The sequence below is a fragment of the Peromyscus californicus genome, unplaced genomic scaffold (genome assembly GCF_007827085.1).
Source record: "Peromyscus californicus insignis strain IS unplaced genomic scaffold, ASM782708v3 Scaffold_6__1_contigs__length_162567912, whole genome shotgun sequence".
Classification (NCBI taxonomy): Eukaryota; Metazoa; Chordata; class Mammalia; order Rodentia; family Cricetidae; genus Peromyscus; species Peromyscus californicus.
The window spans coordinates 7,353,537-7,378,932 of NW_026294584.1; the positions used below are offsets into that span (position 1 = coordinate 7,353,537).

A 25,396-nucleotide genomic window follows, 5' to 3' on the forward strand; every position below is an offset into this window, starting at 1 on the left:
AAGTCAGTGTGGCAGTTTCTCAGAAAACTGGTAATCAATCTACCACAAGACCCAGCTATGCCACTCTTGGGCATATACACAAAGAATGCTCAGTCATACCACAAAGACACATGATTATGTTCATAGAAGCTTCATTTATAATAGCCAGAATCTGGAAACAACCTGATGTACCTCAAGCAAGAAATGGATAAAGAAAATGTGAAACATTTACACAATTGAGTATTACTCAGCTGCTAAAAACATTGACACCAGGGAATTTGCAAGCAAATGGATGAAACTAGGGAAAAAAATCATCCTGAGTGAGGTAACCCAAACTAAAAAAGAAAAACATGGTATGTACTCATTCATAAGTGGATATTAGCTGCAAAAAAGATAACTATGCTACAATCCACAGACCTAGAGAGACTAGGTAACAAGGAGGGTTCATGGTTGGGGGGAAGCTCCTAGGAAGGAAAAATAGAAGAGATTTTATGAGTGGAATGCAGGCAGGTGGGAATGGAAACATGAGTGATCAGGCTGGAGGGAGGCTGGAGGGGGAGAGTATTGAAAGAGACTACTGGAAAGGAGGGGGCATTTGAGGGTCAGGTAAAAAACTTGGTACAAGGGAAACTCCCAGGAATCTACAAGGATGACCCCAGCTAATATTCCTAGCAATAGCAGATACATAGCTTCTCCTGTGACCAGGCAAGACTTTCAGTGAACGGATTGAAAAACCAACCCAGCCATAATCTTCGACCTATAGTCTGTCTTGCTGATGGAATGTGCTGGGGTAAGGGTGGCCTAGAGATTGAGGGAGTGTCCAACCAATGGCTGGTCTAGCCTAAAGCCTATGCCAGGCAGGTAAGCCCACCCCTGACACTGCCTGGAGCACCAGGACCCACAAACTGGATGACCAAGAGACCTAGGATAGAACAAAAAAAAAAAAAAGTCAGTGTAATGATGCCTAATGATATTTTGTTTTAAACATAGATTGGTGCCTAGCCCAGTTGTCATGGGAGAGGTTTTATCCAGCAACTGGTGGAAACAGATTCAGACCCACAGTCAAATATTAGGTGGAGCTCAGGGAATCCTGCAGAAGAGGGGAGAAAGGATTATAGGAGCTAAGGGGGTCAAGGGCACCACAAGAAACTCATAGAACCAACTAATCTGGGCTCACAGGGGCTTACAGAGACTGAACAGACAACCAGGGAGCCTGAGTGGGACTGTCGCAGGCATCTGCATATATATTACAGTAGTGTAGCTTGCTCCTCTTGTGGGACTCCTACCAGTGGGAGCAGGGGCTGACTCTGACTCTTTTACAGGTTTTTGGCACCCCACTCCTCATACTGAGTCACCTTGCCCAGTCTTAATACATGGGGAGGTGCTTAGTCATTTTTTTAAGGTCTTTTACTATTTGACATTTAATATGAGAAACTATCATTTTTAAGATTTATTTATTTATGAATGTATATGATTACTCTAGCTAAATGTAAGCCTTCATATCAGAAGATGAGGGCATCAAATACGACTATAGATGGTTGTGAGCCACCATGTGGTTGCTGGGAATTGAACTCAGGACCTCTGGAAGAGGAGACAGTGCTCTTAACTGCTGAGCCATCTCTCCAGCCCAAGGTGCTTAGTCTTACTGCAACTTGATATGCCACGTTTTGTTGATAATCATGTGTAGCTGGAAGTTTTCCTGTGTCCCCCAGCCTGCAGTCCACTCGTATCCCCCAAGTAAACACAGAGGCTTATATTAATTAAAACTGCTTGGCTATTAGCTCAGGCTAACGACTGACTAGCTCTTACACTTAAAACTTAGCCCATTTCTGTTAATTTATATGTTGCCACGTGTTCCTTGGCTTTACCTGTGTGCCATTACATGCTGCTCCCTAGATGGCAGGTGGGAGTCTCCTGACTCAGACTTCCTCTTCCCAGAATTCTCCTTGTCTGCTTATCCCGCCTATACTTCCTGCCTGGCTATTGGCCAATCAGTGTTTTATTAAACCAGTGTACAGAAGCATTATCCCACAACAAACATGGGAGATCTGCCCTTTCCTAAACAGAAATGGAGGAATGGATTTGGGGGTGAGGACAGAGGGGTTGGGGTGGAGGACTGGGATGAGAGGAGGGAGGGAAAACTGTGGCTGGAATGTGAAATAAATAAATTTATTAAAAAGAAAGATCAATTGTTAAAATATTTATTTCAAATACAAAGGCTTATTTATAGCAAAGGTACCATCATTTAAGCAATGTGGCAGCCTATAGACTGGGAATAAATCTTTACCAATTGTACATCTGAGAGAAGATTAGTATCTAGAACATATAAAGAATTTTAAAACTGACCGTCAAGAAAATAATTCAATTAAAAATGAGTTAGAGAACTAAACAGAGAGTTCTCAAAAGATGAAATACAAATGGCTGAGACAGATTTTTTAAATGTTCAACACTTTTAGCTATAATGGAAATGCAAATTAAAACTCCATTGTTATCTCATCTTCTCTCAGTCACAATGGCCAGAATCAATAAAACTAGTGACAGTACACACTGAGAAGTATGCAAGCATAGGGTAACACTTAGTCATTGCTGTGGGAATGCAAAATTGTACAGGCACTATAGGAATCAGTGTAGAGGTTCTTCAAAACACTGTAAATAAATCCACCACTAGATCCTGCTGTACCACTCTTGGTCATATATTCAACGGACTGTGCATCTTCCTATAAAGATACTTGTTCATCCATGCACACTGCTGCTCTCTTCATAATAGCCAAAAACAGGAAAAAGCCTAAATTTCCAATGACCAATGATACATAATAAAAATGTTGTACATTTATACTATGGAATATTATTCACCTACTAAGAAAAATTAAATTATGAAATTTGAAAGTAAATACATAGAGCTAAAAACAGTCATTGTAAATGAGGTAACCAAGAAGACACTGAATGCCAAATATTGAATGTTTCCCTTATGTGTGGATGTGGCTAGACATGTGTGTTTCCATCTAAATAACCAGAGTTTAGATAGCAACTAAGGATCCAAACAAAATCTCAGCATTGAGAAGGTCAGGTAGATACAAAGTTCCATGCTAACCTACAAGCTATTTGCAATTAATATGTGCTGGGAAAGGGAAAAAAATCAGTTTTCTCCTATGGGATGTCACTGGGTATATCAATTGCACTCCAGGGCAGGGCCTTGGCAAAGGAGTCTTTGGCCTACACAAAACAGAATTCATGTTATGTTTCATTTGGTTTTGTTTATATTGCAGGGAGAGGGGAGGTCAACTTTTTGTTTCTTTTTTTGTTTGTTTTGCATTTTCTTTAGTCTTATTGTCTCTTTGATATGATTTTTGTTGGCTTGTTTTTACTTTGTTTTGTTTGGGTGAGTAGGGAAGGGAAGGATATGGGAAGTTAGAAGAAAGGAAATGATTTGATCAAAATATATTGTATGAATTTCTTTTCTTTTTCTTTATTCTTCTCTCATACAACACATCCTGAGTGAAGTCTCCACTCCCTCCATTCCTCCCAGGCCCCCCTCCCCTATTCCCCAGATCCACTTCTCTTTCATTTTCCTTAATAAAAGAGCAGTCCTCCCTGGTATATCAACTAAACATGGAATAACAAGATGCAATAAGATAAGGCACAAACCCTCATATCAAGGCTAGACATGGCAACTCACTAGGAGAAAAAGGGTACCAAGAGCCAACTCCCACTATTAGGAGTCCCAGAAGAACTCCAAGTCAAATAATCACAACATACATATGTAGAAGACCTAGGACAGACCCATACAGGCTCTATGATTGCCTCGTCAGTCTCTGTGAGCCCCTAAGATCACTGCTTAGATGATTCTGTGGCTGTGTTTTCCTGGTGTCCTCAATCTCACTGGCTCCTACTAAAACCTTTCCTTTTATTTTAACATGAAATTTTAGTGATTGCTCTTAGTCTGAGTTTTGAATAACTGATAAAACTCTGTTTTCCATTTTTCTATAACATATATAACTTTTTGGTTAACTAAGAGCTAATCCATTTTAGTTTTACATTTAAAAACTTTATATGTAAATTATGATCTTGTAGTAAAGAGTTGAGTATTGTTTGAAATCATGTATATTTTCTTTCTATAGTTCTGTAATATTATTTAATTCATTAAGTGTTACATTTGTGTTATTTTCTTGAACTGGCTTCTCTTCCCTGCCTTGGAAAATGATTCTGGCATTTTAATAACCTTTCAAACCCTTTGAGGAAAGTACTATTGTTCTTTTTCCAATCATATAGCAAATAGAAGAAAAAGAAAAAAGAATTGTGTAATTAGTCAGTGTGTCTAGCTTGTTATATTTGGTTAAATCGTTTTGATCCTGTAAATTGTATGTGATTTTTTTCAGGAAATTAGTAAACTTTAGAATAGGTTCAAAACAATAATTTTGTTGTTTGTTCATATATTTCGTATCCCACTAGAACTCCATGAACAGAAATAATTTAAAGAATTGTAAACATTTCCACCATTTTCATATTTCCTACTCCAAGAATATTGATATTGTATTTTCTAGCATTATTACCTTATAGATATTTAGATTGCAAAGATCTATTTTCATATTGTGATCACATCAGTATTTCCAGGTATGAACCTACCACATTGAAATTTTTGGAAGTAATGAGTTGCTGTACCCTACAAACACCTACAGTTTTCCCTTATTATCCATCATGAATTCAGTCAATAATCAATAGATATCTTACAAGCACTAGACATGTTCCAGACATTCATTTGATATTGCATTGTTTTCTTTTACTTCCTAACTAGGGACATATGAAATGTTTAACTAGTGCTACAGAGGCATAGACAAGAAATGTTGAGAGAACCCAAGGAGAAATGTGTGACATTGACATAAGACATAAGAAATGTCAGGAATGGATTCATATGAGAAATGTCTACAGAAACTATTTACTATACAAAAGTACATGGGTAATGGAGGCATAAAAAATAAGGGGTGGATTTTCTAGTTTGATGCACAGTACACAAAACTGAAAGATATGTGATTTAAGATCATGAATGTGATTCTCTACATTTCACTCGCAGAACATGAAGGAACAAGGATAATAGGGGTTTGTATAAAATGTATCCTGGATAGAAGTTGCCTAATCTAATTTTAAACTGTATGAATATAACTACATTTAGCATGACTTATATTTCAAAATGTATTGGAAATAAAACATATCTATAACTATTTGTCTGTCTATCTATCCACCTATCTACATACACACACACACACATCTAACTGATCAAAATATTTGAGCTGCTGCATAATATAGGATACAATAATAAAGTATGCATGCTTATTTTATTTATAGTCTCTGTTAGCAACATGTTTAACATATTTGTCAAAGGAATGTCAACACATTTCCAGTGAATTCACAATATTTTATTCTAAAACTATTGTTCTAAGAAATTCATAACCTTCTGAGTTCAGTCCTGATGAACAAAACTACATTCCAGACTTCAAGCTGAAGCAAGCGAGGCTTTCAGCAATTTAAGGTTTAGCTGGAAATCCAGGAACAAATTCTACCATCAGCTATTTGAACTACTGCAGTTCATTAGCAATTTTATACTAATAAAAACAAATGGTTTTTTTTTTCTATCTCAGGTTAATCACAGGCGACAGAGAGTGACTTAGGATACTTACTTTCAGTTCATTGTTTGTAAGAGTAAAGGTTTTATTTGAAAAGGTGTCTTTAATCAAATGATAAGTTATATTATTGTTGGGAATAGTTCCATCCCGATCTGTACAACTTAGGGACACTAAAGGGGTGTCAACTGGGATGTTCTCAGGAAGTTCAATTCTGCAATGAGAAAAAAAGTGTTATGTATTGAACTTGATTTAGGCAGATGTTTACATTTAATAGATTAGATCATTTGAAATGTTGTGTTCATAATTTCAATAGCCCTTTGATAATAAGTATTTTATAGTATCCATGAAAAATTGCCTAAGACATGACTTAGCATCCATGAGGAGACCAAGGGAAATGGATGACATTGCTCTTATGCTAGATTTCTCGACAGCAAATTCAACAAGTCGTAAATATTACTGAACAAATGATAATTTGTTCCTCTTAAGGTTGGTAACTTTATATTTGCAGATCATATAGTTCTACCTGATCTCATGAAATGGCCATGCTTGTTCCTTTAAACTTGTACTATATCATTCTCCCAACCTTAAAAATAAAGAAACTGAGAACTACTGACTACTTAGATTTACTTAGCAGAGAGCTGGAACTGTTGATTTTGTATTAAATACTTTCCTATTTACATGACAAAAAATATTTGATAAGAAGCAACTTAAGAGAGAGGGTTATTATGGCTTTGGATTGAGTTCATGGGAATCTAGCCCATTATGGCACAGAAGTCATGGGAGCAGGAGTGTGATGCATCTGCTCGTATTTCATTTGGAGTAAGTCAGAGAAAGCCATGAGTACTAGAACATTTTTTTAGAGGTAGAGTGAGCAGATATGTCCATGTCAGTTATCCTACGGTAGAAACTCCTTGTCAGACATGACCAGGGACTGTATCCAAGGTGATTCTAGATCCAGTAAAGCTGACAGTTAATATTGACTATTCCATTACCAATTTTTGCATTTTCCTCTATATATCCCAGTTTCCCCACAGCCTCTGCATGTGGCTTGTAGGGGTGTACTAGCAAATGAAATGTAAATTGATAGGTTTAATTACAGTTCCTAGTAAAATGATTAAGATGACTAAAATGTGAAGTGCCATCTACATGTTTAGCTCTCTTCTCTCCTTGTGGTTAGAAGCAGAACATTAACAAGATGCCAGACACCTAAATATGCAGGAATTCCTGCATCAATGCATGGATCATAATAGAGTCAACAGATTTTTACTGTACTTTTCATCAATGCAAAGAAAAGCTCATTGGGTTAAAGTTACATTGTTGGTGGTAATTCAGTGGTAAGTTGTCTGGCTAATGCAAACAGCTACAATGGTGTTTCCCGTGAGTTTTGGGAGAATGTTTCTAACTTAACATTAGATTACATTTTAGCATGAAACTCAAACTTGAACTGAATGTGGATGACACCAGTGGACATGCCAAAGTTGGTGAGGAGAAAGGCCCCAACCCTACATAAAGAACTACAGGCAATTAAGGAACATGGAGAATGGGAGAAATAGTCTACCTTAGATAAGAGCACACCAATTAATTATACTGGGTGGCCGTGCCCGAAAAACATAGATGCACATAACCCGATACAGACCGAGCACATTGTACTTAGGAATATATATGTTATATATATGCGTGTGTGTGGGGTGTGTGTATATATATATACATACATATATATATATACATATATATATATACATACATGCATATGATAACAATGAAAAGTAAGGCCATGAATTTGAAAAAGAGCAAGGAAGGGTGTATTGGAGGGAGGAAATGGAAGGGGGAAATGTAGAAAGTACAATCCCCCAAATTAAAGAAAAGTAAAATAATCACTTTAGTATGAAAAATAATGAAATGAAGGATAAATTTTCTAATTTGCTAGGATAAAGAATGTTCTAGAAAGTTGTGCTTTCATCAGGTTGAACACATCTGCTTTGGTAAACATTTATCATTTGTTCAGAGTGAAGACTTTTAAGTTGCATTTTTTAAGTTGTGGCAAGACACACTGCATTATGGTTGTCTAGAGTCACTCAGCCGCTCATAACTGTGTGTTAGCACTCAGAATCTTTGTTTCTGTCATGCCACTCCCCCAGGCCTCCAGCAACAACCAGTTATTCACATCTGTCAATCACAAGCACTGGTTTCTAAAACTCAACAGAGTAGACCTATTTGCTTTATGTGGAGGCTGGCACTGTGTCCCTTTAGTGATCAAGGCATGCCAGTATTATTTATACAGAAGGTGTTCTTTTAAGGCAGTGACAAATTATTCAAGATAAGACTACCCTAATCCCATTGCAAGGTATGAAAACGTTGTTTGTGCAATCAGAGTGAAAATTTTCAGTAATCAGGAGTGTTCATTTTCCAGCCTGCAAGACCATTTGCACTTCACTGTAAATAACTGGCGTGATTCTCCTGTACTTGATGTTTGGATGCTGTGAATAGCATTTCAAACTTTTGCTTGGGTTTTCTGCATACAGATGGAACATTCCTTGTCTGAAATCATGTTGACTTTCTAAACATTCTAGATTTGGGAAAATTTCAATATTGATTTTTACCTTTTGTGACAAAGCAAGTCAACTTGTCCTGGGCAGTTGAAAGCAGAAGCTGTGCTGTGTGAGGATAAAGTAAGAGATGAAGGGAAAGGTCCCTGCCTGCTAAAGGATGACTGATGCCCATTCATTCATATGTGCTGCTTTCTCTATACAAACATCCGAAGAGCCAACAATCACTGACATAACTTACACATAAATATCCTGGGAGCATCGCGGAGGGTTGTCATTGACGTCATGTAGAATTACTGTGAGTGTCCCGGTTGTTGAGTGTGTTCGCTCGTTGTCATAAACTCTAACGTATAATACCCAAGATTTTGGAGTTGTTTCATCTTCATAGTCTAAAGGATAGGCAACAGTGACATCTCCTAAGTCTAAAAGGCAAGCAGATTAAGATGTGTTTACATCCACAAGATAAAGAAGATGTGCATTTAAGTAATGATATGAATAGTGTACTCCTAGGGATAAAATACAGGTCAGTTGCTGACCTAATGAAGTCACTAACAAGTCACAATTGTGACATATGAGAAATATGGGTTGGATGTGTGACAGAAGCCAGAAGCCGCCTGTATTATATAGGTCCTCTCACGGGAAAGCCATGGCAGCTGCAGTGAGAAACGCACAGCGAAGCCTAGGCTGAGTGTGGGATAGTGAACACGGGGCAGGCAGGGAGAAACCTGGGGTTCTGGAGAAGGGTGGTGTTGGGATAGCATGCAGCAAAAAACAACAAAAAGGAAGAAGAATATTTCAAGTGGGAATTATCTTCCTAAGTATTTGTATTGCGTCTGAACTTGCAGAGCATGCAAGCTTTAAAGGTATACACTGCTTTACAAACTATAGGCATGTAAATAACTGGTGTATATCATTATCATACTGGTAAATCTCCAGCAGGATTACTTCTCTATCCCTTACCTCTCTCACGTGCGTCTGTTCTCCTTCTCTGTGGAGTTATTATTTTCCCAGATGTAAACTTTGTTAAAAATGTATTTGTTTGTTTATAATTATGTGAAGTTGTAGGGAAGGAGGTAGGAATGTAAGGACAAGTGTCCGATTAGGCCAGAAGAGGACATGGAGTCCCCTGGAGCTGGAGTTATAGACAGCTGTTAGCCAGCCAGTATGGGCGCTGGAGCGAAACTTGGATGCTCTGTAAGGCCAGCAAATACTCTGAACTTCTTTGTCATCTCTCCAGATACCACATATAAACTTTTGAATTCACATTTCTGTTTTTAATTTTCCTAAATATGTTACATTTTGATCTTATATAATAGGTGCTGGAGGAAAATCTGTTTATAATCTAATTAACATTCCCACAGTAAATGTTTTACCAAGACCAACATAACTATATTTTTAAAAAATTAACTTGTAATAGTTTTTTTTTTATTTTTATTTTTATTTTGCAATACAATTCAGTTCTACATATCAGCCTCGGATTCCCTTGTTCTCCCCCCTCCGGCTCCCCTCACCTTCCCCCCAGCACACCCCCCATTCACACCTTCTCCAGGGCAAAGCCTCCCCCACGGACTGAGATCATCCTGGTAGACTCAGTCCAGGCAGGTCCAGTGCCCTCCTCCCAGGCTGAGCCAAGCGATCCTGCATAGGCCCCAGGTTTCAAACAGCCAACTCATGCAATGAGCACAGGATCTGGTCCCACTGCCTGGATGCCTCCCAAACAGATCAAGCCAATCAACTGTCTCACCCATTCAGAGGGCCTGATCCAGTTGGGGACCCCTCAGCCATTGGTTCATAGTTCATGTGTTTCCATTCGTTTGGCTATTTGTCCCTGTGCTTTATCCAACCTTGGTCTCAACAATTCTCGCTAATATAAACCCTCTTCATTCTCGCTAATTGGACTCCCAGAGATCCACCCGGGGCCTAGCCATGGATCTCTGCATCCAGATCCCTCAGTAGTTGGATGGGGTTTCTAGCATGACAATTAGGGTGTTTGGCCATCCCATCACCAGAGTAGGTCAGTTCGGGCTGTCTCTCGACCATTGCCAGCAGTCTATTGTGGGGGTATCTTTGTGGATTTCTGTGGGCCTCTCTAGCACTTTGCTTCTTCCTATTCTCATGTGGTCTTCATTTACCATGGTCTCCTATTCCTTGTTCTCCCTCTCTGTTGTTGATCCAGCTGGGATCTCCCGCTCCCCCAAGCTCTCTTTCCCTCGACCCTCGCCCTTCATTACCCCCACTCATGTCCAGGCTGTTCATGTAGATCTCTAACTTGTAATAGTTTACTAAAATGTCTGCACTGACTAAAACTGGAACCTTACCTTTAGAAAAGGCCTAACTTCTTGTGTTTTCTTGTAGGCCTACTTTCTTGAAAGAACTTTTAAATATTAGTCATATTTGTGTTTCTTACTGACTTCTTCAGGAACTTTGAGGGATTATCCAAGTACCTTCTCTGCATTTCTTTGACAGCCATTATCTCTCTCTCCCTCATGATTATTTTTATGGTGACTGTATTCTTTAAATAACCAGAAGTTTGTGGGAATGCTCTTTTTCTAACAGCAAGAGATTAAGTACATGACCTCATTATTTCCTTTCACTAGAATTTGCATTTTCCAAACCGAGGTATTCTCCAACACAGCTACAAAATAAGTCCTGAAGTGAACATCCCGATACCAAAAGTCTTTTTCAAATTGCACTGGTTGTCTCCATGTTTTTTATAAAAAAAGACATAGCTTACAAGCACTCCTTGTCATGTCTCTTTAGTCTCCCTAGATTTAAAAAAAAATTCATTTTCCCTTGAGTTTCCTAAATACACGTATTAAAAACTTAAGTTCATTCTAACACTATCACTTTTAGTTCATTGCTGTATGTTTCATCCAGATTTCCCACTTTCCACTTTTATGAGGCATATCTCAGGCAGGAGAAGCAGCCTTTGCTCATGCTCCCTCTCTCTGCGTAAGCTCTGCCCTGCCATGCTTGTGTCTCTTCTCCAGGCCACCTGCCTTCTTATCCATCCTACATTCAGTAATCTTTGCCTTGAGATGATGGGAAATGCATGTTTAATCATATTATATTCATGTGTGAATGGGTATGTTCCTTCCTAAAACAAGGAGGAATATTTCTTTCCTACATGTTCTAACTTTATGCCTAAATTGTCAGGGACACAGACAGCCTCTTAACCTCTGAGCATCTGAGATGCACTTAAAGTCAGAAGTGTGCTTCTCAAACAGGCTGACCTCAAGTTTATCCCTGTCACAGACATTCACAGAGTGTGTTTAGGCCCAGGATTTCAGTAGCTCAGGGACAGAGCAGCACTTAGTTAGCACTTATAAGGCCCTTCCTCTGATACCCTCCATGGTGGTAGGAGAAGGAAACAAAACTCCTCCCCAGTACTACATTTCAGATGGAGACTGGTTCAGCAATAATTCAAACTGGCTTTTATGTATGTAATGTACTTACAAGAATGTTTGACATAAAATGAATACTCTGTTTATGATAACTAATGTTCTGGTTTCCATGGGAAAATTGATTTCTCAGAGAAAGGTAATAAAATAAGTTTCCAGTGCAAACTTACATATGTGAATTGTTGAAAAGTCTGCCAGAGCAGACGGACACAGAGAACCTCCATACTTCTAACAAGGAAGGAAGGATTAGTAGTTCCTTCATAAAAGTATGCTAAGTGCTCTCTTACATATTTTAAATATCATTCTATTCAGATATAATGACTTCAGAGCTTAGTTTAATGAATAAAATACTTTATAGTATGCTTTCTGAAATGGTTGACCAAAAAAATTATTATACCTTCATTTATAGCAAACACTTTCTGTGTACCTATAAATTCGTAATGTATGGCATCTTCTATATCTCTATCTGTTGCTGTGAACGTGGCCAACTTTGTTCCAACAGGCAGATTTTCATTAATATTTATAGGTGCATCTGGTCTGTATCTATAGGACAAAGGAGAAGTTTTTAGTACTCAGTGTAAACAAATGTCTCTTTCCATCTATGTCACATAGAAAATATTTGAAATTTCATGTGGTACATCTTTTGTGATAATTTATAGCCTCTGAATTCAAATAGCTTGAAAATTGCTGTATATACATTAGCTGTTGTTGATGTATTTAATAGTAAACTTAATATTTTATTCATTCTTTTCCCTTAGGCCTTCACCTGATTGAGAAATTATAAATTATATCAGATAAGAAAATACTATAAACACTTTAGAAATAATTTTTCTTTTTATATGTATTTGGACAGATATCCATGTCAAAACTATTTACTGCCCCAACTCTCTTAAGTGGCTACACTGATCTCACAGTATGAACATATCAATGTTCATTTCTATACTACTTTTCTTATTAATCATAAATAGCAAAAACATGAAATTTTGAATTCTATTTCATTAAGAAATGATCATTTTCTGTAGTTTCAATAGAAAAATATAAATGGAGTGTTTTGTTTAGTGTACGTGAGAAGAGCAAAGCCCAATGCTATCAAGCTCATAGAAGTTTGCTTTCTAGAGCTCATTGATACTGTAAGAAATTTTGCAATGTAAAAAATAATAAAACACTGATATTTATCCTGCAATAAAAATGTTCCAATGGTTAAATCAAACATTTAAATATTTAGATTAAGCAATGCTTACATCAAAACAGGACTTTCATCATTAACATTTTGGATGTTTATAGTGATGGTGCCGACACATGACTCCAGAGACAGGCTGTCCCTATTTCTCACAGCGATTACTAACTGGAAAAACTGAGAGCAAAAGACAGAATGTTTTAGTTTTTTCACTTTAAGTGCAGAGCACATACAATTTCCTTTTACGTTAAAAATAATGTTTTAAAAGTTAAATGAAAAAAAGACTGGAAACAAAACTTTTACCATTCCTAATTATCTTAACATTTGTTGAAAGGATTATCTCCTATTTTTATATATGTATTTCTTCAATAAATGCTATCTTCCAATTATCATAGATTTTAGGTTGCAATTTTAAACATCACTTTATTACATTGTAAAAAACATATCTGAGTTAAATTTATTGAAGTACTAAAATAAAATGGTAAATTAAATCTCATTGTTTAGAGAAAAATAGTTTTGTTTTGTTTTGTTTTGTTTTGTTTTTGTTTTTTCGAGACAGGGTTTCTCTGTGTAGCTTTGTGCCTCTCCTGGAACTCACTTGGTAGCCCAGGCTGGCCTCGAACTCACAGAGATCCACCTGGCTCTGCCTCCCGAGTGCTGGGATTAAAGGCGTGTGTCAAAATAGTTTTTAATCAATTTCAAATATGTAAGATTTCTTTAAAATATGATTTCTAGCCAACCAAACAATTGGGAAATATAGTCTTACAAGATAATAGTAAGTCTGATAAAGTCTGTTTTTAGTTTTTATTTATTGAAGTTAATTCTGTAATCAAGCAGATTAAATATATGTGCAAAAGTCTCATCAAAATGCACTAAATCCAATGAGAACCTCCCTTATTGAAACTTCTACTCCAGGAATATTTCACATGAGTGAGCAGAAATTGAAGCTCATCCCATTAAATGCTCATCTGACCATTTCCCTTTTCTCCTTTGTAGCATTGTCTTCTATCTCCCCTTCCGTGAAAGACTGAATGGATTGAGGGATGGAGCACAGAGTATAGGAGAGAATATGAGGAAAGATCACCAGAACGAGGGGCCTTCTGAAACAGTCTCGGGAAAGAAAGCCCCTATGGACTCTTCAACTGGGTGTGTTGGTACAAGTCTTTAATTCCATCACTAGAGAGGCAGAGGCAGGCAGATATCTTTGAGTTCCAGGCCAGCCTGGTCTACACAGTGGGCTCTAGGAGATCCAGGAATACATAGAGAGACTGTATATCAAAAGAACAGCAAAAAAGAAGTTTTGTAAACTAAATCCATATATAAAAATAGTTTAAGTACCTTAACTAGACAGCATATGCTAAAAATAAAAAAAAAAAAAAACAACCTCAATATCAGGAATGGGTTAACTCTTTCTGAGTCAAGTAGGGTCCCAGAGGTTTTCAAACATTATGGAATATTGTCATTTCAATTGTTTACTTGACAGAATTTGATACTAGAACCCTATTGCTTAAGACATCACATACTTGAGTTATAAAACTTGGGTACATCAAGCAGGCACTGATATGGAACTGTTACCCTTACTGGCTGTTTTCATAGTGTTACAAGATGCTCTGAGGGGAAAAGTAATCACCACTCTCCCCAGTTGTGAAGCCTGTGAGCTACAGTAATGATATACATGCTTTTGTGTGCATGCGTGAGTGTGCATGCATGCATGCCTCTGTGTGTGTATGTGTGTGTGTGTGTGTGTGTGCGCGCGCGCACGCGCGCATGCGCGCGCACGCGCCACGCACGTGTGAGTCTCTGTGTGTGTGTGTGATTACAGAAGAAGGATTCATGAATTTGAGAGTGAGCAGGTGACTAGGACATGGGAGAAGCTAGAGGAGAGAGGTGTAGGGATAGAGAAATGATGTGAATATATATTCACAAACAAAATTCTCAAAAATAAAAATAAAGTAAAAATATAAGGTGTTTTTGTGATAAAGAAACCTATTGTTTCTTTATATTTTGCATAGTAAGAAAGCATTTACTATGACAGACATCATATCCTAGTGAGAAAGATGGTCATACAAAACAAAGAAAGATGAAATTTTATCAAGTGGTAGTTTGATTGTTAGATTACATATGGAAACAGAGTAAAATGATGGAGAGGGACAGGAGGGAAGGGGCTAAAAGCAGGGAAGGAAGTCATGGTTACATCAAACATTCGGTCTGAGAAGCTGCCAATGTTCCTTTTAAGGCATGACTCATCAACATTGCCCAAATAGATTTTGTAAATGACTATCCCTTCTAAAGATTAACTCCTAAAGATTATTTTAAGAAATAGACAAATGAATATAGAAATCACCATGAACTTTGGCTAGCCAACCATAATAAAAAATAATTAGGATTAAAATGTGGAAATAAATTAAAATATTAGTAAATTTAATTTGGCAAGCTATATTGCAAATTGTCTCATATAGGGTTGGTTATCAATTGGAAAACAAAGATGGCATAATAACAGGAAAATGTATTAAGTAACACAGACTATTAATAAATTAAGGGAAAAAAAAGCCATACAATTATCTGAACGGATGGAGGGGAAAAAAGATCTATGTCAAATCAAATTCCAGTTAAAAAATCTTGGCAAACTGATCAGAGCAGATATTATACTTGATCTTACCAAAAGGCTAAGAAATTCACCCATAATACCTGAGCAATATGGCTGCCTAAACAAGACCTGCAAATGACACCACCAGTACACATGCTAACGTGAAAGGGAAAATCTCACAGGGCCCTCTTCATCGACCAGTGGTTCTCAGCATTCCTAATGCTATGGCCCTTTAATACAGTTCCTCGTGTTGTGTTGACCCCCAAACATATAATTATTCTCATTGCTACTTCATAACTGCAATTTCACTACTGTTTTGAATCGTAATGTAAATATTTTTGGAGACAGAGGTTGCCAAAAAGATCGCCACCCCACAGGTCGAGAACCACTGCCATAGACAAAGTACTGCAGGCAACTAAGGAGTGTTGAGGGCTGGAAAAGTAGTCTATCCTCAGGGAGGAGCCCCCTAATTGATTATCCAATACTAAGTGGCCAATGAAGCAGGGCTCACAGAGACAGAAAAGGCAAGCACAGGGTCTGCATGGGTTTGCACCAGGCTATCTATGGATATTATAGCTATTAGCTTGGTATTTTTGTTGGATTTCTAACAATGGGAGTGGGGTTGTCTGTGACTCATTTGCCTGCTCTTGGGGCCTTCTTCCTATTGGGTTGCCTTGGTGTGATAGTTTTTGTCTTATTGTGTCTTGTTTGGTCATGTGTGGCTGTTGTCTTTTGAAGGCCTGCTCTTTTCTGAAGGGAAAGGGAGGGAGAAGGGAGGTGTAGGGGAGCTGAAAGGAGCAGAGGGAAGGGAAACTAACTGGTCAGGATGTACTGTATAAGAATCTATTTTAATTTTTTTTAAATAAAAATAAATAAATGGGAAAAGCTTATACATGTCAATTATTCTCAATTTAATTTAAAAAATTAATGCATATAGAATTAAAATACCAATATAAAGGAGGATTAGAGAAAGTTGTGTGTTCCACAGACAGGATATTCCTGGGCAGGACCAGGAATGGTGAAGGGAAGAGAGTCCTGAAAGGGAAGGCCCAAGGATCCTACAGCAGTCAGACCCAGAGCCTCTGGCAGGCGATCCGCTCTGGGTACCCTCCAAGCCTGACGAGAGCTGCTTGTCTGCTCTCATGAAGTTTGTCTTTCCTTCTCCTTTCTCTCTATGGCTGTTGTTTTTCTGTACCACCCTTAAGGCCCTCTAGCTGCACCTGTCCCCTTCACTTTCCAGGTGTCCACAGCTTTCCCATTCTTCTGTCACTTTCACTTCCTGTCCATTGATCTTCTGTTTTTGTCCATCCTACAGAGAGAACTAGATGGTACCCCTAGGTGACCATGCCTCAGCCCAAAATGCATCAAATGTGCTTCTTAATATGTTCTTAAATGAATTTCTATTGAGCTAGATGAATTGGATGGCTTTTTAGGCTTTGTTTCATTTTAAGTAAATTTCAAACATTTTGATTAAAGGGTAAATAAAGGCATTTGTTATTTTAAAATACTGGTTGCTCTCACCTTAGGATCTGTTTCATAATCCAAAAGAGGTTCCGAGGTTTTAGAAATGACACCACTATGTGAATCCAAAGCAAAGTAAGCAGTGGTGTTGGTTGAAGAATTTAATATTAAAAACTAGGAACAAAAACCACAAACATGGCTGACATATTATTGTAAGAGCATGAATTTTGAACTGACATTTTTTGATGCTATTATTTGGCAAAAACTACACTCAGCTTCATTTTGTGAAGACGGTGCCTATAAATAAAATCTGAACTTGCTTTTGTATTGAGACTTCAAAAACAATGCAAACATTCCTTCACGTTTTCAGCTGTACTTTTTCCATATTTTGATTTGTACTTCAGAACTAGGGCATTTTTGGTAAGTAGCTGTCATTGGTTTCACAATTAGTTTACTTTCTAGTGTTACATTCACAGCTTTTTTCAATATAAAACTTCATTCCCTTTTGTACACTGAAGAAGTGTATCTAAAGAGGTACACAAAACAGCATTCAGTCTCATCCCAGTATTGACTTTAGGCATGAAAAAAAATGAAATAATACTTTAAACAAATAAGTTGTTTTCATGAGTAAGGACATAGTATTCTCCACTGTTATTATAACACTTACAACAGGGTAATGGGGCCCAGACTTTGGAAAAATATTACAGGATGCAAAAAATTTTATTAAGAGACTAAACTGTACAAAGACAAAAAATTTACAACCTGATTTTTGTTCAAAAAAACAATAAAACCTGGGAGGTGCAATGATTAATGTGTCAAAAGAGACAAGACAGCCATGTTGATGGACCCATTGAGTTACTTTGTTGATGGACACATGGAGGTACTTTGTTGATGGACACATGGAGGTACTGTCTTTGGCTGTTTCTGAACAAACAAAGTTGGCTTGCTTTAGATTAGAACCCACTAAACATTTTTATGGGTAAAAATTCTTTATTTCTTCTATTATTATGATGATTTGGGGTTTGCTAAAAATAATTATGTTCAAAATCTTTGTTTTTTTCTCATTTTAATGACTCATAACACAAATATTACAATAACTTCATTTACAGAAAATAATACATGTTTATATATACACACATATATTCATACATACATAAATGGATATCCCACAACTTCAAGCACACAAGACTATGTTCTTACATTCTTTCTTCCACCAACACAATACACTCTCACAAATGGGGCTTGTGAGTCCAACAAGAAGGAATTATATTTTCCTGTGTGGTTTTCTTAGTCTAAAAACTTGATAAAGAAAAAATGAGTAACTCTGAGTATACTAACCGATGCTTCATAATCAAATCAGAATAAAAAAACTCCATAAAGTCTCCTGAGAGCTACCCTCTCAAACTTTAGCTTTAGTTACATGCCCAAGTTTATTAGTTAGTTGTTAGCAGCATAAGCACATAGAAAACTCTTGCCCATTCTATCAAGACATTGACTAAACCATTAAAATTAGGGAAGAATATTCCAATCTATTAATATGATTTATTACACTATCAAGAAACTAAATTTGCTTTTGAGAAACATAATTATGTTATGGGTTATATTACACTATAAAATTTTTGAGAAAATACAATGATAAATTTCTTTCTTCCCCCACTAAGTTGTAACTATTTCATCATCTATTATTCATTAGTTCTTATTTGCAAATTATTGCTGAAACCAAAATAGTATGAAGATCTAAAATATCATTTATGAAATTCTGAGTCTAATAAAGAAAATATAAATGAAAGGAAATAAACCAGAAGAGAACATTCTAGAGTGAATCAGCATCATCAATGGTGATAATAGTATACTCTTACAGTCTTTTCAGATCCGTTTAGTTCTATGACTTCCATTTTCTGTCATATTTTCATTTTGCTACTGTATTCAAGAGCTTAAAGTCACTCTCTCACTTCAGTAAGCATCATAGGATACAAAGCCTATTTTAATTCAAGCCTAAGGAAACAATTTTTGCTCATTGAAAGTTAAGCAATGCATTCTGGTTTTTATTTTTTGGGAAAAACATAAATGGCAATTAAAAACTTACTTCAACTTCTTGTCCCAGATCTGGATCTCTTGAAAGAATTGCATATATAAAAGCAGAGGGGGGGATATTTTCGTCAACAGACACTGAAACACCTACACAATCACACAAGTAATCAACAGTAATTAAATGGCACATGCGTCTGTTCTGCCTTGCTTCACGTGACTGATGTAAGTCATCAGGCTGTGTAAAAAGTCTACATTGAGTAATTCCTTAAGGATACTTTCTCTAGAAAACACTACAGATGTTTATTTATATGAACATCAATATTGAAATTTTTCTTCAACCTTATTTATGTCTTGGGGGTGGGGGTGTATGCGTGTTTACTGGTACAATTGCCCACGCAGACTCATGTGAAAGCAGGAGATTGAGATTTGTGTGTTATTCAGTCATAGTTTTTCCTTATTTTTTGAGACAAGTATCCTCACTTAACTGGAGCTCTCACTTTCAGCTGTACTCTCTGGCCTGTGAGCTGCTGGGATTTAATTTCATCTTACCAGTAATGGGTTTATTGATGGGCATTGTTACACCCAAATTTTATATGCTAGAGAAATAAGCTCAGGTCTTCATGCTTGCAAGACCCAGTACTTAAGCACTGAGCCACCTTCCCACCATATTTTACACAGAAGGACACGAAACCTCACTAAGCTTTCTAGTCTGGTCTCCACTGCATGAGTTGAGGCAATCCTCCTGCCTTGACTTCATGAGTACCTGGAATCTAACATGAGAACACCCATCCCAGATAACTGCTTTTAAATTTTGATATTTAAAAGAGTCAACATAATTCAGGTTTTTGTTTTTAAATTTAAATATTTGGTTGATGTGAGGAATGAGATATAACTGCTCAGTGTCTGAAACATTAATGTTTACAAGAATACTTCCACTTGCACTCACATATGCTAGAATATTGAAGTTTTTTTCCCAGTAAAGCATAAAAATAGTTGCAAACAGAGAAGTAAAGAAAAATGTGTTTTAATTTATGCTGCATTTTTAAGTGCACAACAGAGATAAAGTACATTTTCAACCTTAGTGTGGTTCTGATAATTAAGTATAATATCTACATGTCTCACACATCTCAACAAATGATGCTGTATTCACTGCTCTTTATCTTGTTTCTGATGTAATCAAGTGTGATTGGGTCTCATCCCGAAATAAAACAAGAAAGATGCACACATGAGTATGTAAACCATTGGTAGTTTCTTCATATGATGAAAAATTGATCCATATTTAAAAGCGTGATACATACATGCATGCATGCATACACGTAGTCACACTATATGCATAAACATGAACAGAAGGAACAAAAAGGAAACACATGGGGAGAAAAGAATGCAGAAACAAGCGAGAAGATATAATTGCTGACATCCAATTGATCAGTCAAAATTAAATGAATTAGTCTATGTTGCTAAGGGCTACTTATGTGCAAGGCCTTAATACATTCAAATATTTTATAGAATCCTCTACTTGAGGATTTGCTTACTGTGCACATCAGTTTAACACCATGTCTGGTGGATTTTTGAAAGATTTATTTTTTGTTTTTATTTCATGTTTATATGGAAGTACCTGAATACAGATGTATGTGCTACATGTATGCCTGGACCTGAGAATGCCAGAACGAGGGTCAGATGCTCTGAAACAGAAGTTGAAGGTGGTTTTGAGCCACCATATGGGTTCTAGAAACCAAATGCAACAGCAGCCGGTGCTCTTAACCACTGAGTAATCTCTCCGGTTCTGTGGCTGTTGTTTATAATCTATTTTGGTAGTCCCACAGAATCCTCATGGTTTTTGATATTTCTAGGGATATTAATTAATAGAACAACTTTTGGATAAACTAGGACCAGTTCATTTTGAACCTTTGCTCTACACTGGATGTATGTGAACAGATGTTCTGACTTAGTGATTCACTCTGGGGAACTGTCACCTCTATAAAACTAGAAGCAGTAAGTGAATTGATTATACAGTATGTCAAATTTGCAGCATGAAAATTGTATTAATGTCTTTTTGGGTAAATTCACAGAATTTTACCCTTGATTTAATTCAAAGTGAGTTCTTCATGCTTTGCCTCAGTTGCAAGGATACCAGTGATCTGATGGGACAAAGTCTTCTAAATCTTAAGTATGCCTTAGCAGTTCAGCCAAGTCTATGGTGGAAATCAGGTCATAATGACCTTGAGATTCATGTGCATCTTTTAAGAATTTAGTATAATGTGGAAACACTAAAATGAAATTACCAAGAACATCAAATCGTTTCATAGTCATCCAAAAGATAATATCTTCATGAACACTAAACTAGAAAGCCAGTCTACACCAGGATCCATCTAAGATTTGCTCTGTGTTTTTACTATATTTTTAAAAAATTGAGATTATACTCTAATAACATCATTTTCCTCCTTCTTTTTCCTCCTTCCAACTACTACCATATATCTTTACCCCCTTGCTCTCTATCAATTTTATGGCCTCCTTTTTAATGATTGTGTGTGTGTGTGTGTGTGTGTGTTCCTAAATACATAAATACAATCTTCACAGTCTGTGTAATGTTACTTGTACATATATGTTTTCAGTGATGACCCAATTTGTGTGCTTTCTCCTGGGAAAAGACTATTTCTCCTGCCCTCAGTATTCCTTAGGTATCATTCACTCTTTGTCTAAGTTTGAGTGTGCCTATTGCCTAGGCTGACAGGCCAAGCTACTCCAGACATCCACCTATCTCTGACTCACCAGCAATAATATTAAAAACACAAACACCAGCTGGTTTTTTGTTTGTTCATTTTGTATTTTTTTCCATGGGTTCTGGGGTCTTTAGCACAGGTCCTCGCTCTTGCAAAACTCACTGTTTGCACCATAACCCCAGACATATAAATCATATCTTATTGTTTAGATATTTATGCGTTTGACAACTTGTGAGGGACATATTAACCCATTATGTTACAGATTCATTTAGAATACTATTTCCATTACTATTCTCCTCTGTGTACCATAAAAACTAATAACCACAATTGGAATTCAAACTACACAGATACTGTTTTATTTTTATTTTTCTTACTTTTTAGCCTAACTCTACATTTTTTCAGCTTTTTATTTCTTTTTAAAAATATTCCCTTTCCTCTTTTCAAACCCTCCCATATGCCTATCCTTGCTTACTTTCAAGTTCATAGCCTCTTTTTTTTCAATGATTACTGTTAGTAAAGTTTTTCAAGCTTAGTAGCACACAGTGAGAGAGTGACACAGCACACAGAGGGAGAATGACTCAGCAGCCCTCAGTGGAAGGAGAATGACTCAGCAGCACACAGTGGGAAGGAGAATGACTCAGCAGCGAACAGTGGGAAAGAGAATGACTCAGCAGCACACAGTGGGAAGGAGAATGATTCAGCAGCACACAGTGGGAAGGAGAATGACTCAGCATCACACAGAGGGAAGGAGAATGACTCAGCAGCACACAGTGGGAAGGAGAATGACTCAGCAGCACACAGTGGAAAGGAGAAGAATGACTCAGCAGCCCACAGTGGGAAAGAGAATGACTCAGCAGCACACAGTGGGAAGGAGAAGAATGACTCAGCAGCACACAGTGGAAAGAGAATGACTGAGCAGCTCACAGTGGGAAGGAGAATGACTCAGCAACACACAGTGGGAAGGAGAATGACTCAGCAGCCCACAGTGGAAAGGAGAAGAATGACTCAGCAGCCCACAGTGGGAAAGAGAATGACTCAGCAGCCCACAGTGGAAAGGAGAAGAATGACTCAGCAGCACACAGTGGGAAGGAGAATGACTCAGCAGCACACAGTGGGAAGGAGAATGACTCAGCAGCACACAGTGGGAAGGAGAATGACTCAGCAGCACACAGTGGAAGGAGAAGAATGACTCAGCAGCACACAGTGGGAAGGAGAATGACTCAGCAGCACACAGTGGGAAGGAGAATGACTCAGCAGCACACAGTGGGAAGGAGAATGACTCAGCAGCCCTCAGTGGAAGGAGAAGAATGACTCAGCAGCACACAGTGCGAAGGAGAATGACTCAGCAGCTCACAGAGGGAGAATGACTCAGCAGCCCACAGTGGGAAGGAGAATGACTCAGCAGCACACAGTGGGAAGGAGAATGACTCAGCAGCACACAGTGGGAAGGAGAATGACTCAGCAGCACACAGTGGGAAGGAGAATGACTCAGCAGCACACAGTGGAAGGAGAAGAATGACTCAGCAGCACACAGTGGGAAGGAGAATGACTCAGCATCACACAGAGGGAAGGAGAATGACTCAGCAGCACACAGTGGGAAGGAGAATGACTCAGCAGCCCACAGTGGAAGGAGAATGACTCAGCAGCACACAGTGGGAAGGAGAAGAATGACTCAGCAGCACACAGTGGGAAGGAGAATGACTCAGCAGCACACAGTGGGAAGGAGAATGACTCAGCAGCCCACAGTGGGAAGGAGAAGAATGACTCAGCAGCACACAGTGGGAAGGAGAAGAATGACTCAGCAGCACACAGTGGGAAGGAGAATGACTCAGCAGCACACAGTGGGAAGGAGAATGACTCAGCAGCACACAGTGGGAAGGAGAATGACTCAGCAGCACACAGTGGGAAGGAGAAGAATGACTCAGCAGCCCACAGTGCGAAGGAGAATGACTCAGCAGCTCACAGAGGGAGAATGACTCAGCATCCCACAGTGGGAAGGAGAATGACTCAGCAGCACACAGTGGGAAGGAGAAGAATGACTCAGCAGCACACAGTGGGAAGGAGAATGACTCAGCAGCACACAGTGGGAAGGAGAATGACTCAGCAGCACACAGTGGGAAGGAGAAGAATGACTCAGCATCACACAGAGGGAAGGAGAATGACTCAGCATCACACAGAGGGAAGGAGAATGACTCAGCAGCTCACAGTGGGAAGGAGAATGACTCAGCAGCACACAGTGGGAAGGAGAAGAATGACTCAGCAGCACACAGTGGGAAGGAGAAGAATGACTCAGCAGCCCACAGTGCGAAGGAGAATGACTCAGCAGCTCACAGAGGGAGAATGACTCAGCAGCCCACAGTGGGAAGGAGAATGACTCAGCAGCACACAGTGGGAAGGAGAAGAATGACTCAGCAGCACACAGTGGGAAGGAGAATGACTCAGCAGCACACAGTGGGAAGGAGAATGACTCAGCAGCACACAGTGGGAAGGAGAATGACTCAGCAGCACACAGTGGGAAGGAGAATGACTCAGCAGCACACAGTGGGAAGGAGAAGAATGACTCAGCAGCTCACAGTGGGAAGGAGAATGACTCAGCAGCACACAGTGGGAAGGAGAAGAATGACTCAGCAGCACACAGTGGGAAGGAGAAGAATGACTCAGCAGCCCACAGTGCGAAGGAGAATGACTCAGCAGCTCACAGAGGGAGAATGACTCAGCAGCCCACAGTGGGAAGGAGAATGACTCAGCAGCACACAGTGGGAAGGAGAAGAATGACTCAGCAGCACACAGTGGGAAGGAGAATGACTCAGCAGCACACAGTGCGAAGGAGAATGACTCAGCAGCACACATAGGGAAGGAGAATGACTCAGCAGCACACAGTGGGAAGGAGAATGACTCAGCAGCACACAGTGGGAAGGAGAATGACTCAGCAGCACACAGTGGGAAGGAGAATGACTCAGCAGCCCACAGTGGGAAGGAGAAGAATGACTCAGCAGCACACAGTGGGAAGGAGAATGACTCAGCAGCACACAGTGGGAAGGAGAATGACTCAGCAGCACACAGTGGGAAGGAGAATGACTCAGCAGCCCACAGTGCAAAGGAGAATGACTCAGCAGCACACAGTGGGAAGGAGAATGACTCAGCATCACACAGAGGGAGAGTGATGCCTTAGCGCACAGAGGGAGAACGACTTGGACACACAGAGGGAGGACGACTTGGACACACAGAGGGAGGACGACTTGGACACACAGAGGGAGGACGACTTGGACACACAGAGGGAGGATGACTTGGTAACACACAGAGGGAGGATGACTTGGACACACAGAGGGAGGATGACTTGGACACACAGAGGGAGGATGACTTGGACACACAGAGGGAGGATGACTTGGACACACAGAGGGAGGATGACTTGGACACACAGAGGGAGGATGACTTGGACACACAGAGGGAGGATGACTTGGACACACAGAGGGAGGACGACTTGGACACACAGAGGGAGGATGACTTGGTAACACACAGAGGGAGGATGACTTGGTAACACACAGAGGGAGGATGACTTGGACACACAGAGGGAGGATGACTTGGTAACACACAGAGGGAGGATGACTTGGTAACACACAGAGGGAGGATGACTTGGACACACAGAGGGAGGATGACTTGGACACACAGAGGGAGGATGACTTGGACACACAGAGGGAGGATGACTTGGACACACAGAGGGAGGATGAGACAAGTTCAAGTCCAGCCTGAGTTATGAAGTGAGCCTTTGTTTCAAAAAACCTGAGAACTACAACTCTAGCTCAATGATGGAGCATGCCACTCCATACATCAGGTCACATTCAATCCTTAGCACCCTTCACGCTAAATCAAATCAAC

The 25,396-nt window shown here is 38.9% G+C and overlaps 1 protein-coding gene across 1 annotated transcript in view; it reads right to left on the reverse strand.

The window, feature by feature from the left end:
- LOC128098662 (cadherin-related family member 3-like) overlaps positions 1-25,396 on the reverse strand; it is a 164,790-nt gene that overhangs the window by 117,496 nt on the left and 21,898 nt on the right. Inside the window, exons 9-13 of the mRNA XM_052719972.1 lie at positions 18,856-18,947; positions 12,786-12,898; positions 11,942-12,087; positions 8,385-8,565; positions 5,652-5,808 (exon numbers count right to left, since the gene is read on the reverse strand). Coding sequence (XP_052575932.1) covers positions 5,652-5,808; positions 8,385-8,565; positions 11,942-12,087; positions 12,786-12,898; positions 18,856-18,947 — 689 coding nt within the window. The remainder of the gene's footprint in view (positions 1-5,651; positions 5,809-8,384; positions 8,566-11,941; positions 12,088-12,785; positions 12,899-18,855; positions 18,948-25,396) is intronic.